We start from the raw sequence: 18,234 nt of genomic DNA, 5'->3' as shown, positions 1-18,234 counted from the left end.
TACGGCGTATACATAAAGGTCCGGTTCCGGATACAATGGCGTCTGGTTCCGGACCAGGACCACGATACGCCTGTTAGTGACCCATGGTATAGGCTATTACCATACAGAGTAGACTGGGTGGTTAGAACATATATTCACAGGGAGAGACGTTTGAATCGTTATTCAAACTTTAACTGAGGGTTCAATGCATGTTTTGCATTAATTTTCTGAAACGTGACTTCAGTAGTCGGGATCAGGCCCCTGGTGCTGTACATAAGTGACACTAGTTCCAAAGTTTTGTGTGACATATTTTTAAAATTGCTTTTATTTCAACCTTTGATTCTTTTTTTCACGTCCCTTCCCGGGCTCGGCACCCTGTCTACATGTTTCAGCTGCCAGTCTGTCTCTGACCAAACACCAAACATTCAACACGGAATGAAGGTGTGGAGATGAGGAAATGATGACTACTCTCAAATAACCATAGTGCACTAATAAGTACAATATTTAAATATGAATTACAAAAAAGTAAAATATAAAGTTTAAAAAAGTGTTTAAATGAACTTTAACATGCATTAACTTTACTTTTCTCCACTTCACCTTTCCACCACAAGATGTCAGCCTTCACCACATTATCAATACATCAGCACTGAGCGTGTGCTCAGCTCAGATAAGTGCCCACCACTCCTCCAGCCCCAGCTCTTCTAAGGGACCCGCTATGTAAATACTTGGGTGGGGCTAAATAACTGCTGACCTTGACAAACTCCTGGCAGCTCATCAGCCAAACAAGTCTGAGGAGGGAGAATCCTAAAGAGACATGGAGAGCAGGGGACGTTTAACATTTGCTTCCCAGCTGCCTGCCGTAGTTGGATTATGGTTGACGAGCAGTAATCCTCCATTCTCTGTCATGGCCACCGTCATTGTGCCAACCGGAGTAAAGGTGTCCGCCAGCAGCTGGCTCAGTGTCTCAGAGCACGGCTTTTGAATGTTGTGTGCTTTGAGCTTCACAACAGCTCCTCAGAATCTTCTGGGTGACGTCACGGGGATGACTTCCATATTTTACATTGTCATTGGCCACGCCCCCCAGCGTTTGATACAGATGCACAAGGCATCCTTCATTGATGCTGAGTATCCATTGGCTTGTTCATGTCACACTGAGCTACAATTACTAAAGCGTAACAGAAAAATGCAGAGCATGATATGAACGCCCCCCACCCTACCAACGCCAGCTCTCTTTCTGTCATCCCTTCATTTTTCCACATTTGACATTGTCCCACCTCTTCTTCTTCCTTCCTCTTCACAGAAGCACAGTGAGAGCTTAATCGAATGCTCGCTGTGAGAGATGGCAAATAGCTTGTGTTTTTTTCTACCTTGTTGTATTGCTGTGTTGAAATAAATGACACTTTTAATAAGTGAAGCAGCAGAGGGGACCAGGCTGAGCCTCAGTGTATTTAGATCCAGCACCTTGTGCATTGTCGAAATGAATGCTGGAGGCTTTCTTTTATATGGCTTTGTTAACTCCTCAGGCTTCGCTGCCGTAATGCTTGTAGACCAGGCCTATTGACTACACCGGCTTTAATGTGCACACACAGCCCTGTGACAGGCAGCTAGATGAGCCTCAGTGAGCTGAGTAACGAGCTAATCATGAGCATCCCAGTAATAAATAGACCTTGTTCATAGTCCACTAATCCCAGTCATTAAGCCCTGGTGTGGCAGCAGAAATCAATCACTGCAGCTGGGCTCCCAGTATAGGACCCTGCTCTGCTGTCCAGCTGCACACAGCACACAGACCTTTGACTCGTGTGACACTAAAATACATAATTATTTATCTATTGTTGTATGTTTGCCAGAGTCTGTCTATCTGTCTGAAAAGCAGATATCATTTTAGTAAAGGAGAGCAGGATGAACCAACCAAAACATTTTTGTGTGTGTGTGTGTGTGTGTGTGTGTGTGTATATATATATATATATATATATATATATATATATATATATATATATATATATATATATACATATACACATATATATATATATATATATACATATATATATATATATATATATATATATATATATATATATATATATATATATATATATATATATATATATATATATATATATATATATATATATATATATATGTATATGTATGTATATGTATATATATATATATATATATGTATATATATGTATATGTATATATATATATATATATATATATATATATATATATACACATATATATATATGTATGTATATATATACACATATATATATATACATACATTTTAACACGGGTTTGCCTCTGTATAATCCTCAGACATGTAAACAGTGCTTCTATCAGGGAACTTTTTGTGTGCTGCACGAGCCATGTTACAGAGGTTCGGCTCCACTAGGGCGAGTATAAACTACGCTTTATGTAATTGCTTCGTGGTAAAGATGCAACAACAACAACATCAAACATGATGACATACTGATTTATTTTGAATTGGATATTGCCAAGTAATCATTGCCCACCCCTGATACTGTGACGGTGATTTAGAGGGATCACAGGTGTATTGTACAATAAACAATAATGTTACAAAAATATATACAATTTAGTTGTGTGTCTACAAAGTGTTTTATTAGCAGTTTGTTGAGATTATTGAACCCGTCTGTGTCTGTCTGCAGGGAGGATCTTTGTGGAATAGATTGAACTATTTTGTGTAATCTGCTGGCTCTGTGGCTCTGCTTCTCCCTGCAACACTAGCACACAATAAGAGAGCACAAAGGGAGGGGAGGAGTGATTCCTAGAAAACAATTTGCCATCTGTGCTTAATGGCATCGGAAGGGTGTCCACCAACCTGCACTACAGGGATCTGGCCCTGGGGCCAATGTTTTCATTACATACGTTAAGAGTCCAAGTCCAAAAGAAACAAAAAGAGCAAGAAGTCAACCACTGCTTGAAACAGTTCAAGTTCATTGAAGTTCCTTGGCCCCATTTACGCTGATTCACTTTTCAGCTTGGGCAGGTTGGATAGCGGAACATAATCTTTAGAAGCCTCATTACAAGTTATATGGGACTGTTTTCTACAGGAATTACCACAGAGGCGGTTTAGTGCACTCTACCAGATGTTTACATCTCTGTGGACAGATGTTTTTGACAGTGACAGTGTTGCAAGGTGCTGTCACAAAGCTCTACATGTGTGGAGTTGAGATCCAAATGAGTTGGTAGACAGTTGTGGTCCGAGCAAGGGCACTGTAGGTATGGCGATAGGAAGTGGGGGAGGGGCCATTTTACGCCCGTTGCACAATTCGGTGTGATGGTCTAGTTACTCTTCCAATAGTGTAACTGTCTGGAAACACGCTGTGGAAATTGCCACTCACTGTGATTTTCTCGATACATCCATGGTCCCTCTCAGGGCTCTTTTCCCTTATATCAATTATAAGCGACTGCAATAGCCCCCCAATCTCAGTGTAAATGTTTTTTTAGGGGCATTTTCCTTTTAAGCTGAAAATCTCAACTCTTTATTAGGGCTAGAGCACCGACAACTACAACTGTAACCGGATATGGGGGGGAAGTGAGAGCATGCAGGGGAGCAGCCATTGCACTGAAGTTCCCAATGAACCTTCTATGAAAGTTGGCAAAGCCGAGGAACCCCGATACCCACATTCGGAACAATGAACTGCTCCGTGGGATCTGGGATAGCGAGTATGGGTGCAGAGGGTAAAACTCTCTCAGCTGGCAAAAAGCGTGGTCGGCCTGGGGGGGGGGTCACTGGAACCGGATATGGGGGGGAAGTGAGAGCATGCAGGGGAGCAGCCATTGCACTGAAGTTCCCAATGAACCTTCTATGAAAGTTGGCAAAGCCGAGGAACCGAGGAACCAACTGACGGCTGATAGGTGGCTGTTCAGTACACGGGCAGGCAGTCAGAACAGGCAAACAAATCTGTCAGGCAGCAGGCAGAAACGGAGGACTAAGACGAACTGGCACAGAGACAGGTGATTAGACACAGGTGGGATCAATCAGGATTTGGGGCAGATGATCAAGGTGGCGGGAAAACACTCAAAGGTAGAAGGGAAGCGATCTGAAACGAGGGGAGAGAAGATAACGATGAACATAACTTAGGAGACAGGACGAGACATGAAATATTCACACGGCAATATAAAAAAGATATTAAAGAGGATTATGACCTGTTTAACTTCCAAACACTCTGAGCAGCTTATAATACATCATTAAATCTACTGATGAAAAGATCTTTTAGTTTTTTTATAAAATCAAGTATAAACAATACAATCATACAAATGACCACTTTATATGAAAAGCAAAAGGGTAAGATTTAGATTTTTTTCGACTGTTTACACTGACTTCGGGCTGGTTGAAGTCATTTTTCGGACAGTTCAGGTGTGTTGGTAAAAGATTGTTGGTCTGGAGCCTTGCTGTCAATTATAGTTCACAGAAAGAAAACCAGCAGGTCAGACTTTTAAAAAATTGGAAACCGAATCAGCCCAGAAAATTGCAATTGATGCAACTCTACTAACCACAGGACAATATCAACACAGTGGCCTTATAAACATGAGGTGTATTTTATGCATTATACTAATGTTGGTGTGAACATGACCTTTTAGGCCTTCAAGATAACATAGACACAAACTCCACACAGAAGGTTGTCTAGCCTGGGAATTGAACCCGGCTAAAACATATACACATGTTGAATGCTTCATAAATTAGACCAAATAAATGCATTTAGGTGGAGTTAGACAAATTTTGAATCAAAAATGGATTCTGAATCAAATTGTGCCACCAATAATTGCAATCCAGATCCCCCTCTGGAGGCCTGCACATCTGATTAAGCCTGTTGTTGAACTGACAGGACTTCTATTGACATATCTCTCATTACACAACATGTCAGTTCTAAATGCTGAACATTTTCTCTTTTAGTCCCCCACTCGCTCTTCGTTTCAACTTTCTCCTGTCTTTCTAGCCTTGGTTTTCTTATTCTTTTATCCTCTCTCATCATCACATGATCGTCTAGAGCGCACACACACACACACACACACACACACACACACACACACACACACACACACACACACACACACACACACACACACACACACACACAAATACGCACCCACCCCTCAAACGTTTTTTTTACTGTCCTTGCCAACTGTGTGAAGAGGATGAGTGTAGAGATACCCAGAGGCATTCTGCACTGAGCTCATGTGTCTCTGTGTTGTGCCACAAATTAACCTGTGTGTCCAATTTGCAAGCGGCCCATTTGATTGGACAGTGCATGTGTGGAGATGGTGGGCGGAGGGAAGCGTAAACCTATCATAGAGCAGCGTACCCCTCAGGCTGTCACCATTGCCATGGTGATGTCATCCGCAAACTGTGAGCCCGCCTTTATCAGACAAAGCACACTGATTACTGGAGAGGGGAGTTATGGGGAATCTGATGATTAGGCTATGAGCCGTGGGCAAACTGATAGAGAATTGATTCTGATAAGCTTCCACACACACACAGCTCTAACGTGTCTTTGTTAGATCTTGCTGTTTGGTTGGAACTGTTGATGATTAGACATCTTTATTGATATCTTTTATCATATATTTAAAGATCATCACCGTTTCAATAAACAGCTTAGCTTTTTCTTTTTGGTATGTCTTTCAAACAGATGACAGTGTTAACAATCTAATAATATTAGTAATAATAATAATAATATAATAATAAATGATATAATAAAAGCCCATTGGGCCTAATGGAAAATAAGTTTGTTCTTAAATTTGATCTTTAGAAAAGTCTAGATCAGATTCACGTCATGTCTTTAAACTGCAGAATAGTTTGTCCCTGTGTTCTTATAATGATGATGAAGCACTTTTTACTCTATCTAATCCTTTACAATATTCTTATGTACTTGATCTTTAAACTGTACAGATCATGTATGAAGCACAAATGATTTGCTTCCTGACTGCATTCAGACGTTGTTTGGAATTAGACAGAGCCAGTATGAATTAACGGGAACAGGTATGTTTGATACTGTCGAAGAAAGTCCCGTTCAGAAGCTGCTGTGGTGGCGTGAGTTTAATGAAGTGTGCCGGCACACTGGTGAACTGACAGACACAGAGCACATCTGAGCCGGAGAGTTGACCCAGAGCAAAGGGAAAGGAAGCATTTCATACAGAAAGCCAAAGCAGTGGTTGGACTGTATGTAAATGGTAACAACAAAAGGTAAGGGAAGACCATGACCAGCCATAATGTAATTACAAGTAGTAGCAAAAGGCAGGAAAGGGGCATTTGCATTTAGACCTGCAAGAAGGACACATCTTTGGTATTTGATCACGTCAAGGGGTCAACACAGTAGGGGGCCGGAAGGTGCACCCAGGCGCCATTTTATTAGTCAGTCTGTACTGTTCAAAAGTTTATTCTTCATCAATACAAGCAATTAAAAACGTGAAGTTCACTATGCAAATACAAGAACATTTTAAATTAGGGGATTAATACATATAAAACTGAGGAATTAGTATTATTTAATATGAAATGATTGAACTTTCCTGTGTTTCTGTTGTGTTCTTGTAAACTTTGACTAGTAAAAGGGTGAAGGTGCCTTTTTGTTTTTCCTTTCATTTAAGGCCAAATCTAGTTTCTTTTTTCTCTTTTGTGCATTATTTTGGGGAACATGTCAACAAAGACCAAAATAGATTATAACTACCACTTTTCCCGACCTAAAAACCCAAACCCTTCAATCGTTGTGAAGAGGAGGAACTACTGCAGGAAGCGAACGTCCAACGCAGTGTCATCTATAGTAGCACCAATATAAAAGTACACACAAACAAATGCCGGTACTTATTCAGTTTTGAATTTTGCCTGTAGTGTTTCTTTATTTAAAAAAATATTATGCTTTGTTAGATTATGAAATTAGTCATTTAAATATGTTAATATGAATATAAATAATAAACACATCATTTGAATTTGAATCCTATATCATGCAACTGTAAAATTGACAGAAACACAATAACTAGTTATTTTGCGTTGCAATTTTTTTCTAATACTATTAACTCTTGGACCTTGAGCAATTAATTGTGTCTTAATGTTGATTACTTTTATAAGACAACAAATTCAACTAACTCAATTTATTTTGTTAGTTTTAATAATAATCTACTTTAAAACATTCATTGGGATTATGAACATCTGACCACCAAGTCAAGACATGACATATTTTTAGACCAAAAGTTGAAATGTTTGAAATTATTTAGCTTTTTCTAAGACCTAAGAAGGTGAGAATACATTATGGATAAAAGCACCATCACTGTTGAATTGATGTTGTACAAAAAATATTAAAACCATATGAACATTTTTGAAAATATCCATTCTAATGTAAATCAGTCAAACTGTAAGTAAAGAGGAGTCTATTTTATGAATTCAATTTTGCTTGTTTAAACTCTTAAAAATGATCCTTTAGAAAAAATCTGAATTTTCTCTCTTTTCTATGATTCTGACAACGATTTTTCTCAGAATTAATTTTTAATCCCAACATTGAGATTCAATTCCGAATTAGCTTTTTCACAGTAATTTTAGTATCTTTTTCCCCATGTAGCCCTCATAAAAAAAACATGTTTTTATTGAATGTCTTTTTAAAATAAGGATTGACTTTGTATTAAATATATTTGGTTGAAGAGCTATATGTTGGGAATTTAAGTAGTATAATTTATTTAATTTTTTTCATTTTTTGTGTGATAATGGTTCTACCAATCATGTGTTTAAGCTTTTACCATTAGGGTTCAGTCCAGTCACACATGAGTGGCTCTGATGGTTTTTTATCAAAAACGGTTCCTGCTGCATCTTCAAGCAGAAAGGCTCATCTGGTAGCGCTTTGTCATCATTGCCCAGATGACACTTTCAGATGGCCCAGTGGGAGCATGCTGTGTGTGTGTGTGTGTGTGTGTGTGTGTGTGTGTGTGTGTGTGTGTGTGTGTGTGTGTGTGTGTGTGTGTGTGTGTGTGTGTGTGTGTGTGTGTGTGTGTGTGTGTGTGTGTGTGTGTGTTCTGGGGGTATTCATGGTGTGTGTGAATGGGGTTACAGAGGTTAAGGGGAGCTAATTTCACGGCTTTTTATTTGTATCGGTCTCAGGAGATGAGCTCTCTATAAGCATTATCGCTTCCAGCTGGTTGTTATGGGACGGACTGGACGGCGCCACCACACACACACACACACACACACACACACACACACACACACACACACACACACACACACACGCACGCACCATCCAAGGCCCTTAATCAAAATAGTGTGTCATTTGATTATGTAAATTTCATACAAACAGACACATTTCATTTTGTTAGTGTTGTAGTTGTGCTTATGTTCGAGCAGTGAATTTGCCCTACAGAACATGTATAGTTTATTGTCTGTTATTATTTTTTCCTTAGTTCATGTTCCAATATACAAAGATATGTTAGACAATAGTGTTTATTACCAATCTTGTGTCAAGAGTTTATTTGGTCCCTTCCTGACTTCCCAGACCACAAACTAGGCCTTCTGGGCCATCACACCAACCTCTCAATGCCCCTGGTCTGCTAGACCACACACCTTTTATTGCTTTAACTTCCTCAGTCCTGAAACACAAGTTACATGAAATCATGAAATCACCACAGGAATCAGTTCCTGATTTAGTTTACCAGCCAATAATGCCCCCACACTGGGTGCAGGAGGACTACAGAAGAGTGTGAACCATCAAGTCATGATTAATGACTGCAACCTTTCAGATTTGTGCTATATTGGAATAAGGGAAAAGTAAGAGAAACTAGTGTTGACTCTTTGTGGACTAGATTCTAGATTCTAGAGTCTTCCTAAGATTTCAAAGTTGTATTGCCCACATCCATCTTTTCACTGTTCTATCAGAACAATACTCTCCTGCGTTGCATCTGTGTGTGACAGCAAGTTGCTTTAAATGTCATATAGTATCCAAAATGTCCTGTTTTGTGGCTTTTAAACATAAATATGTGTCTACAATGTCAGAAAAGACCACTCTCTCTTCTCCTGCACTACTGACCAGAAAACCTGTGCAAAGCAACTACAGGAAATCTATTTTCAACAAAGGTCAGACACACCTTCAACACAGAAGCTCTGGATGGATCTGAACTGGCTGTCTGTGACCCAACTTCAAACTTGGAACTGTAAGTTTTGACATTTTATATTGTTTAAGTTACTGGTTGAACATGTTAGTGTAAGCATGCTGCACTGCTAATGCGAGTAGCTTCGACTGTAGGCTGGAGTACTGCAGTAACATGAGGTCATACAGACAAAGACTGTGTGGACACTAAGTTTTGTATGAAGGCAGTTAAATAATGACAGTAGTAAGTTGGATGTGGGAAGCTACTTTGTGTGTGTGTGTGTGTGTGTGTGTGTGTGTGTGTGTGTGTGTGTGTGTGTGTGTGTGTGTGTGTGTGTGTGTGGGTGTGGGTTGACCCCCTGTTGAGTGTGTAGATTTGATTGACAGACTGCCCTGAAGGCACAAATGGTCAAACGGTAGGTAATTAAGACAAACAATTATTCCTCTGCTTGGTTGTAACTGCAACGTGAATACTTGTTTTAGTTTCATTTTTGTTTAAGTCAAAATGATATGTATAAGTGTAAAGTTACCATGACCGTTCACAGATGTATTATCAGTGACTCACTGTAGCAGTTCCAGTGTAACAACATACTGTCGGCATCCTTCAGTCTCTCCCGTCACGGCCTCACTCAGTCTTGCGTGGAATTGCAATTTGCATCCAATACTGAGTTTACAAGCCTTTGGTAAACACACCAGTAACACTCCTAGTTTAATGCTCTGTGTAATCGATTTCTTCCTCCATACTTGATAAAACTGATTTATCATTTTTACATAGTTTGTAGCTGTTGCCATAACTACAAGTGTAAGATGATGATGTTGTAGTAAACTTTAACGTTCCTCCTTTCACACTTCATTTTACACATCTTGATGTTATAACATGAGAGTTTAATATAAACTGAAATCTCTTGTGTTCTACAGGTGATCTGAGTAACCTAATGCTTGATCCTGAAGCTCCCGTCTGATGAGGTGTTTTTGAACCCAGCAGACTCTCTCACAGTATGAGGAACCATCAGAGGAGAAGACGCCAGGATGACCTCTGACCTGAGAGCTCCACCAGCATCTGACAGTTATGGCTCCACTTTATTTTTAGGGAGGGTTTTTTGTAAATGTAAAATGTACAGTTAATAATCTTGTGGTATTAGACAAATATAACATGTTCTTTCAAAAGGTTCCATGTAATTCCTCTGTCTAAATAGGTAATGGGAAAAACGAATTTGATGTACTTCATGCAGTAGGTTAAAAAAACCTGGTCAACTTAACATCCTGACTTTGAAAATGAATCCTTTACTACATGTAATAAATACTGACCGTGAGCTACACAACACATTTATCTGTTTGAGTGAACTTTATTTGTGTAAAAAGATGACAAAATAAAATACAATATTCTCTACAGTATTTCTATCTCCTGTGTGTTTTCAAAAGTATTTCAAACATAATTTGCTGCTTTGAAACATTTCCAGCATAAATAAGGCAATAACTGTCTGACCAGTTCCGGGACAGAGGATGTCACATGTGTACAGATTGTAAAAGCCCTCTGAGGCAAAATTGTAATTTGTGATTTTGGGCTGTAAAAAATAAACTGAATTGAATTGAATTGAACCAGTAAAGCCATCTCATGTTCATATGAGATCAGTGATTCCAGCTTCAGTTCTGTTGACATGCATGTGTAGTGTGTAGTCATGGTAACATATTGACAGCCCCTACACTACTCAATACACCGTGAATATGATCACCTTAAAACGTTTATCAAGGTCATTTTTCTACCTGAAATAATCACCCGACTCCTTTTCATATCTTTTTTCCACTCACTGTTGTTACAATGCAGTTCGCTACATGCTAACATACACCTCTGTATCTCACATGGATGTATAAAGATAACGTATCTCCTCACATAAAATGATTTCTTCTTCACTGGGCTCTGTCCATCATTTCTCACAAATGTATTCATAAAGAAAAATGTAAAGCAGAGACTATGTTTAGGGTTTGCTGAGTTTATGCATAACAAATACTGAGCAAACGCAACAGAGAGATATAGCAACCATTATTTACTGGAGCAAAAGTGTCAGGGAAAGCTGTAATCTTAGGGGAATGTGTGCTGCGTTTAGTTTTTGATCAATATACTTTAATAAGGATTTTATTCACGGTAGAAGAGCTACTCAGCCTCTGTGTGCCTCACACGCAGTGGATCCCAAGCTGCATGGCGCTGTGTGGACAGCTCCTGGAAATGCACACTGGGATTTTTCTGTAGGGGCTTCAAGAGACTGAACCAGAACTTTTCAGATGGAGGGAAAATAAAGGCATATGCTGACAGGCAGTATGAGAAGAATTACGTTTTTTGTTAACATTACAGCATGCAAACATGTTCTAGTAGAAAATCAAATACATGTATGGACCTGAAAATGAGCATGATATGCATCCTTTAGCTTGTACAAACCAGTGCTGGTTGTTTTTTAAAGGGCTCTCTCAGTGGGCAGGTTGCAATGAAAAATGGTCTAAGATCATGATTCATTGCATAGACGCCATAGACAGGCTCAGGTCATCAAATATCTCCTCTCAAAATGCCATGGAATTTGCTCTGTGCACTCATTCGTCCAAGAGAAAGAAACATTTGGATTTCTCCTGCAGCCCTTGAGACTCTGTATCCTCTTTCTCGACTGTAGGTGCATCTGCGATCTGCGAAGCATCTTCTAGACTTGTGCTGTGCCAACCGGGGTACTTTCATCAAGGTGGGTCAGCACCTCGGTGCTCTGGACTACCTGCTGCCTGAGGAGTACACGTCCACGCTGAAGGTGCTCCACAGTGAAGCTCCTCAAAGCAGCATAGAGGAGATCCAGCAGGTCATCAGAGAAGAACTCGGCAAGGAGGTAAGTTCAAAATGAATGGGTCTCTAGCATAATGGTAAGGACTCGGATTCTGAAATGAATCAGGTGATCACAAAACTGACGACATGATTTGTATTTCTTACTCACTCACAGTGCTGTCTTCTTGCCGCTCGTCTTGTTCGCTCCAGTTCAATGTAATAATTAGCAGGTTGTCGTGTTATAGCCTTCAGTGTTTCCCAATGAGTACTTAGAAAGTCTAGACCTGCAACAGTTTCAAAATGAACTGTAGACATTTTTACACTTCAATCTCGGCGGTCAGGGAGCTGATTGGTGTGGGATGATCGCCTTGTTGGACCTCTCTGTGATGGGGCGCAGAGACCGGTTCTGGATGAAGGTGACTCGTGTGTCCAACCTTGTCTCCTTACCATGTTTTGTGGGTGTGACCTTTTTGCCATGTCATCACCATTCATATCAATACGACCACTGTGTTATGATTAGGAGAGTTCTTCATAGATCTAACTTCTACATTTTGCTCATGCTAGATTAACCTGGCATTGGTAAATTTATCTTTTGATGAACATGTCATCAATCCTTTTTAAAAAAAAATCCGTAGTATAGGAAATAATTTTCATTCGATAACAATATTCATATTTTCCAAGCTATTGCATCAAAGGTTTGAATTCCTTTAATACAGCTGAGCAGTGTTCGGAAACCGGATGGTATGCAACACATGATAGGAACGTTCGCCGCAATCAACAGAGACTTGAGAATTGCATTGGACTTGCAAAAAATGACTTGTGAGCATCTCTTGGATTTACTGCAATTGTGATAAATGACACTAGCATACTAACGCCATCATTTTCATAGATGAAATGTGAGCTTAAACCTAAATTTATTTTCTCCAATGCATCTACAGTAGCATTATAAGCAGAGTTGGTAATCCTGATATTTTTATTGAAATTGTCAATACATCATGACAGCAATGATCTGGCTGTTACATTCAATTCAATTCAGTTTATTTTGTATAGCCCAAAATCACAAATTGTACACAAATTTGCCTCAGAGGGCAAATTTGTGTACAATCTGTACACATGTCCCTGAACCCTCACATCGGCACAGGAAAAGCTCCCCTAAAAAAAGAAAGAAGAATGCAATAGATGGCATGTGTACAGAATGAACAACATAACAGATACAACACATTCAATGTATGTGACATACATTATTCATATAATCACAGTAGTAAGCAGAGTAACAAAGAAAAAAAAAGTTAAGACTACCTATAAAAGCAGCAATGACTATAGTAGAATTAAAATAATGATATAGGGAATAGTATTAGTAATGTGACTCATAATAATAATGGAAGTAGCAGTAGGTGTCAGCCGGGTCACAGCAGGAGGCACGACCACGGTCCAGGTACCACAACAATTTGTGGAAACCTGCGAGGCGAGAAAGCAAAAAGGGCTTCAGGGTGGAAGCAAAGCTAATATGCGTAATGGTACAGGTAATAGTAATGTGACTAATTATAATAATGCTTCATGCTGTAACATTACTTTACTGTTAATGAATGAATACATAAAAGGAAAACTAAAATAACGGTGTAATCGTCCGCTCCAGTCGTTGACCGCTGCAGTCGCAGTGCCCCTTCCCCCATCCACTAAGTTAACATTACCCCTTAAAGACAGCTCTCTACGGTCAGCCACCATAACGTTGGCTGACCGTTAAATTGACTTGACATGAATACAATATTAGTCACGTAAGTCCTAACTAAGAAAGTCTAAAAATCGCTTACGAAAACAATAGCAGTCGGCTGTTCTCGTCATTCATCGTTAGTGTCCTTGAGCCCGAAGCCATCAATTGGTCAATTCTTGGTAGCCGTTGAGGCATTTCTTGATAGCTATACTAGTGCTGTATGGCTGGAGCAGTCAATTCTTGCTAGATTCTTGGTAGCAGAGGGAAAGGTGATTTGCTGTCAAGACCAAGAATTACCTCAAATCAAGGATGGCAGGGGAGCCACAGCCGCCTAGCTTGTTCTGCTAGCTACTTTCTTTAGAGAACAGTTTGCAACACTGGGCTGGATCTTCACTTGGATAATGTTTTTAATCAATCATACTCTTGCTTGTTTCTCAAGCCACCCTGACTTTAAGGCCTTTACACACGAGAATACGAGACATGAAAATGCAAAATACTATATGTCTAGGGCTTGGATTGTGAAAGGAGTACGTTGTCATCGTGGTTTAGACTACGGAACCTCCATGTTACTGTTTCATAAATAAAGGGTGCAACAAGTTAATCGGTAAAGCTCAGAAATATGAACCACATTCAGAAAAACGTGACAATTTCTTTTTTGAAAAATATATTTATATATTCAATTAATATAATAGATTGAATTGATTAATCACACAGAAAAAAAGCCCCCAGTGTGTAAAGGCCTGGAAACTACTTTAAACACTACTGATCTCATGATCATCACTGATCATCAACAGAACATACGCACTAGTGGTTGAACAGCATGAATGAAAAGTGCATATTTATGTTAACTGAATAAGCACGGCGAATGTTAACTTGCAGAATCCTCGGAATCCTTCAGCAGGTGATTTAAGAGAGCTTGAGGCACAGAATTATCCTTCTCTCTTTCAGGATCCAAGTGTTCGTGAACACAAAAACTATCGTCCATCGACGTTAGAACTGTTATTCAGGTTATTTCTCCTATAGCAATGGGAGATAGCCTTAGTGCCAACATGACCATGTCACAGGAACTCCCTGGGGTTCCCATGGGTCTCGTCAGTTTAGGCACCAGTGTTGTGGTTTAAACGAAATCTCACACTCAGTTACAATTTTTAACGCCTGATGGGGGTCTGGCGCATTTTCATAGTCTAGGCGTTCCTTTTACACTCTCTCTTTGTCCCAACAGTTGCTCTTGTAAGGTCTGCAAAAAAAAAAAAATGCTGTTGGGGCTTTAAATCAAAGTATATATCCAAGCACACATGAGTGATTCATGCTAAGCCAAGACAAGACATAGCTGTAATGTTAAATGAATGCTTTCTATTTCTTTTTTCTTTTTTCTTTTTTCTTTCTTTGTATCTCTTTGGGGTTTAAGTTTGATTGATTCATTTGGAGTGTGTTTAATGGCAGAGAACATGTGCGCTTTGCAGGAAGCATAGAAAAGGGCAAATAAAACATAGGTATGTCTGACATTCTGTCCTCATTTCATTTTATAAACAAGCCATACTCCTGATGTAGCTGTTAATGATGCTGTTAGTGCGGAGCACAGAGTTTTCTATTACGCTAGTTGTTAGGACAGCCTTTCAGAGCCTGCTGGAGGCCAGGCAATTGTTCTGTCAGTCTCAGAAATGGTACATTGGTATTCCCCCTCTAATCTACACTCCCAAGCGAAGATGTTGCTCCTAACATGACGCAGACCCAGTCTGTGATTTTGCACTGCACTTTATACCAAGGTAGATAAACCTTTAATATCTGGGTGTATCGGCTATTCATTTTGTAAGTATTATTACTGATTTTGTTGAAAATATATTGTTTGGTGGCAATATTTGATCTTTATTTTAATGGCACGAGAATGAAGTTGATCTGTGTGTAATTGTAGGGCATACACAGGGAATACTGATCAAAGCAGGAAGTGGCCAGACCTCTACATTATTTCTCACGACATGCTGCGCACCTTCCAGAATAGTACAACTGTGTGACTACACACTTTTTTTTGTTTGTTTCCAGGGCATTTCTTCTCATCGACTTACAAAGAACACACTTAGGACATTAGAATAATGTCTGTCACACTACATTGGTTATGAAGTGTTCAGTAATGCCGGAGTAACGGAGCAGGGATGGGAGCCGGTGATTCTGGAGGAATAAAACCTGCGACCGCGAGTCCAATTCTGGAGCTTTTGGTGTCTGTGACTTCTGCATGTCTTTGCCCCGCTATGAAGGGCCACCTGAAGCACTTTGCATTGGTTCTGCTATCAGGTTTTTTTTAAATCTCTATAACCGTGTTCTCCAGTTTTAGCATCAAAACCAGGGAGATTGTCTTCAGTCCGTAGTTGAGCAAAGAGACTAACTTGCGAGTCTACACCATAGACAACCCATACACAATGACTCCTATAGGGTGTGGAATAACTCTGGTAAAGACGAGAGTTTGTCTTACAAGAAGCATTCAGTAATATCCAGACAAGCCTGGGCTCCAGCATAACTGGGGAAATGGTGGTAAAGATGGAAATAAAACGCACTGAAATGTGAATTACTTCTCTTGGGAAGGCAGTTATGGAAGGCAAACAAGATCTTAGGTCTCATATAGAACAATTAGAAACCGGAGGGCATGTGCTAATAAGATGAATCTTATCTGCAATCACAAGTCAACTTGCTCCCTGTAACTCAAAGCCACGTCTGTAGAATGCTCTCCTCTTTCTTCCTCGTGTTTTTTAGATTAAGGTTTGCATTCAGCATGATTTCTTCCTGTATCTGTTCGGGATGTCATTAGCCTTGAAAAGACGGTAATATAGCTTGTCTGTCTACAAAGAGGGTAGCAGAGTGAATCAGCCCTCCTCCCCTCTGGAGTGGCAGGAGAAGAAGTAACACTGATGAGCAGTGCCAGGCAGCTCTGGAGTCATCGGAGCAGCAACAGCATTATTTCCGTTTGCCTTCATTTTCAACATGTGTATGCATTCTCATGTCTGCTAGATATTCTAATATATGAATAGTGAGTAGTGAGTGCATGTATTTGGAGCTTTGCCTGAGTTCTGGCTGTTATTTCCCCTCTACAGTGGAACTGCTGAAAGGCCAGCTTGTGCAATATGTTGTTTTACCAAAAATAGGGCCAAATATTCCACTTAGTTGGTGCTGAGGCATTAGAAACGAAAACATGAGTGCATCATGGGGACATGATGCACTCATGTTGCACACTCACTGTATATGGAGATTCAGGAAGTGTCAGTACGTTAACTGGGATTCTCCACGATAAGCCAACAAATGAAACATGGCATGCAACCTTTCTTCTGATCGTGTTATGTTTTTTAACCACACTGGTCAGACTGAATTATTTTGCTTAAAATATAAGTTGTGTTTTATTTAGAGATTTTGAATTTACTCTTCATGTAAGATCATGATAAGCGATAAAAAGTTTAAGACAAAATGGAAATCATTTTGCTATATTGTTGAAATATTGAAATAAGATCATGTTGTGTTTCTTTTTACATAGTTGTCAGTGTATATAGCTGCGTACTATACAAATAGAAGAATATGATTAAATATTAAATTTACTGCCATTTTCCAGGTAGTAGGTATTCAAATGATGACGTATTAAATTAATAATAATACTATATAGACTTTATTTATAGAGTCCTCTTGGAGCTACTCAAAGACATTTTACACAACAAGTTAAACGTAGATATATACATATACAGCGGGTAAAATAAGTATGGAACACATCACCATTATTCTCAGTAAATATATTTCTAAAGGTGCTATTGACATGAAATTTTCACCAGATGTCGGTAACAACCCAAGTAATCCATACATACAAAGTAAACCAAACAAATAAGTTCAGAAATTAAGTTATGTGTAATAAAATGGAATGACACAGGGAAAAAGTATTGAACACGCTTACTGAAATTTATTTAATACTTCGTACAAAAGCCTTTGTTGGTAATGACAGCTTCAAGACGCCTCCTGTATGGAGAAACTAGTCGCATGCATTGCTCAGGTGTGATTTTGGCCCATTCTTCCACACAAACAGCCTTCAAATATTGAAGGTTCAGTGGGCCTCTTCTGATCTTGATTTTTTTCCATAACAGCTGCACACCATGATGTTCCCACCTCCAAACTTCACTGTTGGTACGGTGTTTTTGGGGTGATGTGCAGTGCCATTTGACCTCCAAACATGGTGTGTATTATGGCATCCAAAGAGTTAAATTTTGGTCTCATCTGACCAGACTATATTCTCCCAGTATTTCACAGGCTTGTCTAAATGTTGTGCAGCAAACTTTAAACGAGCTTCAACATGCTTTTTCTTCAGCAATGGAGTCTTGCGTGTTGAGTGTGCATACAGGCCACGGCGGTTGAGTGCATTACTTATTGTTTTCTTTGAAACAATTGTACCTGCTAATTGCAGGTCTTTCTGAAGCTCTCCACAAGTGGTCATTGGCTCTTCTGATAATTCTTTTCACTCCTCTGTCAGAAATCTTGCAAGGAGCACCTGGTCGTGGCCGGTTTTTGGTGAAATGATGTTCTTTCCACTTCCGGATTATGGCCCCAACTGTCCTCACTGGAACATTCAGAAGTTTAGAAATCCTTCTGTAACCAATGCCATCAGTATGTTTTGCAACAATGAGGTT

At 39.5% G+C, this 18,234-nt stretch overlaps 1 protein-coding gene across 1 annotated transcript in view; it reads left to right on the top strand.

Moving 5' to 3' along the window:
- adck1 (aarF domain containing kinase 1) overlaps positions 1–18,234 on the top strand; it is a 73,384-nt gene that overhangs the window by 14,242 nt on the left and 40,908 nt on the right. The window contains exon 4 of the mRNA XM_054613253.1: positions 11,732–11,935. Within this exon, the coding sequence (XP_054469228.1) occupies positions 11,732–11,935 (204 nt within the window). The remainder of the gene's footprint in view (positions 1–11,731; positions 11,936–18,234) is intronic.

Source organism: Anoplopoma fimbria, chromosome 15 (genome assembly GCF_027596085.1).
Source record: "Anoplopoma fimbria isolate UVic2021 breed Golden Eagle Sablefish chromosome 15, Afim_UVic_2022, whole genome shotgun sequence".
In the NCBI taxonomy this organism is placed as follows: Eukaryota; Metazoa; Chordata; class Actinopteri; order Perciformes; family Anoplopomatidae; genus Anoplopoma; species Anoplopoma fimbria.
The sequence above is the reverse complement of the archived record's forward strand: the minus strand, read 5'-3'. Positions and strand labels throughout refer to the sequence as shown.